The sequence below is a fragment of the Dipodomys ordii genome, unplaced genomic scaffold (genome assembly GCF_000151885.1).
Source record: "Dipodomys ordii isolate 6190 unplaced genomic scaffold, Dord_2.0 Scaffold15, whole genome shotgun sequence".
In the NCBI taxonomy this organism is placed as follows: domain Eukaryota; kingdom Metazoa; phylum Chordata; class Mammalia; order Rodentia; family Heteromyidae; genus Dipodomys; species Dipodomys ordii.
In genome coordinates, this window is record NW_012267231.1 from 352,274 (window position 1) to 354,473 (window position 2,200).

At 54.5% G+C, this 2,200-nt stretch overlaps 1 protein-coding gene across 1 annotated transcript in view; it reads left to right on the forward strand.

Moving 5' to 3' along the window:
• Positions 1-483: 483 nt before the first annotated feature.
• The window catches only part of LOC105982410 (chromosome unknown open reading frame, human C15orf26), a 21,396-nt gene continuing 19,679 nt past the window's right edge, over positions 484-2,200 (forward strand). The window contains exons 1-3 of the mRNA XM_013012000.1: positions 484-838; positions 948-1,032; positions 1,995-2,153. Coding sequence (XP_012867454.1) covers positions 780-838; positions 948-1,032; positions 1,995-2,153 — 303 coding nt within the window. The 5' untranslated portion in view covers positions 484-779. The remainder of the gene's footprint in view (positions 839-947; positions 1,033-1,994; positions 2,154-2,200) is intronic.

Below are 2,200 nucleotides of genomic sequence, written 5' to 3' on the forward strand. Positions count from 1 at the left end.
CCACCCACCCGACAGGAGCACGGCCTGTCCTCCACATGATCCACCCACCCGACAGGAGCACGGCCTGTCCTCCACATGATCCACCCACCCGACAGCAGCACGGCCTGTCCTCCACATGATCCACTCACCCGACAGCAGCACGGGCTGTCCTCCACATGATCCACCCACCCGACAGCAGCACGGCCTGTCCTCCACATGATCCACCCACCCGACAGCAGCACGGGCTGTCCTCCACATGATCCACCCACCCGACAGCAGCACGGCCTGTCCTCCACATGATCCACCCACCGGACAGGAGCACGGCCTGTCCTCCACATGATCCACTTACCTGACACAGCACGGCCTGTCCTCCACATGATCCACCCACCTGACAGCAGCAGGCCTGTCCTCCACATGATCCACCCACCCGACAGGAGCACGGCCTGTCCTTCACATGATCCACTCACCTGACACAGCACAGCCTGTCCTTCACATGATCCACCCACCCGACAGCAGCACGGGCTGTCCTCCACATGATCCACCCACCCGACAGCAGCACGGCCTGTCCTTCACATATTTCATTTCACCAGAGTGAAATGCTAAAATAACTAAGCATCGATTATGATTTCTGCTCCTCAGACAATTGTAGTACAAGTCTGCTTGCTACCTTGGCTCTCTATAAAGATGTGGCCACATTTGACAAGAGTTTTGTCCTGTGGACTAGTGCGCACAAGCAGGATGTCCATCTCAGACAGAGGCCCAACAAGGGGACACTTTCTGGCCTGTAGGGCAGATGGCAGATGAGCCCGCCAGCCGGATGTGAAGCTAACAGAACTTTAATTTACTTAATTCCACCATGGTATATGAATACAGATAATTAAAAACTCGGCTAAACAAAATAGCATAACAAAAAAAGAGCTGGAAGGATCTGGGAGCAGCGTTGACCTTGTGATTGTTCTCATGTGCAGCTCAGGCAAAGATGCCACCGGCCAACCCATCAGGTACGGGGAAGACTTCTGTCTTGGGATCACAGGAGGATTTGAAGACAAAATGGTGAGTCTGCACTGTGTATACCCACATCCAGTCAGTCTTTTCAGGTGCTTTCCCAACTACCTCTGGAAGCGGGTAGAGAACGGTAAGGCGGGTTTTATCTCTGACTTCATTCTGACTCACATTCTTAAAAACTGAAGAATAAAGGAAGAAAATAACTTGCAATTCAGCTTGCAAAGCTCCAAAGTTTTTATTACTTGCACCTCTACATTAGACGACTCAATTAATCATTACCTGACCCCCGCCAATGTCACTATCGCTACATATTGTTTCACATGACTGTTTTTAAAATAGTTGAGTCAGTCCTGTTACGTTGCTCGGGCCGGCTGTGAACTGTCTTCCTGCCTCGGACTCTCATGGACCTGGGACTGCACAGATGCGGTCTGACAGTTTTCAGTGAAAAACTTTTCATTAAATAGGCTTTTGCTTGCCACCCTTTCTGTCTAATGGGGGAGAAGATGCTGTGGGAGGTCCGGTGTGCATAAAGCATGCCTTTGGGTGACTAAGGCAAGTCTTTGAGCTCCTCCTTGGGGGTTGAGAGACTCGGCTCCAGGCGGGGCCGTGGGGCCAGGCGGACACACTCGTCCACCATGGCTGGAAGGCTCCCCATTTGAGCGTGTCACTCCAGCATCCAGCTCTGTGCATGTTATTTAGTAAAAACAGCGGCCTGGTCCTCTGTCCTGAAGGGAGCTGGGGATCAGGGGTGGGGAAACGGGAGCAGGGCTGAATTTGAGTTTGGTCCAAAGGAAGGAGATGTAGTTTGAGGTGTGGTGTGTGTGTAAGGCGGGGGGGGGAGGGGGGCGGAAGAGGGGGAGAGGGAGAGAGAAGGCAGAGGAGAGCGGAGCCGTCCATACCTGAGCAGGAGCAGGCTTTCGGGGACTGTTCTGAGCCTTGCCATCCCGCCCATGCTGCACACCTCCCTGCTCTTCAGGCCCCTTAGCTCACCTGCACGCCGTCTTTTCCAGCTGTATTTGTCCAGCAACCACAAGACCCTCCTGACCTCGTCTAAGAAGTCTTGGCTCCAGGAAGTGTACCTGACCGACCAGGCCTCTCACCTGAACCTCTGGCAGGCCACCTTCCTCGAGCCCCAGCTGCGCTTGGAGTATGAAGGCTCCCCGGTCCATGTGGGTGCAGCCCGGGGCCGGGCGGGGGGGAGGCAAGGTCCCCCGGG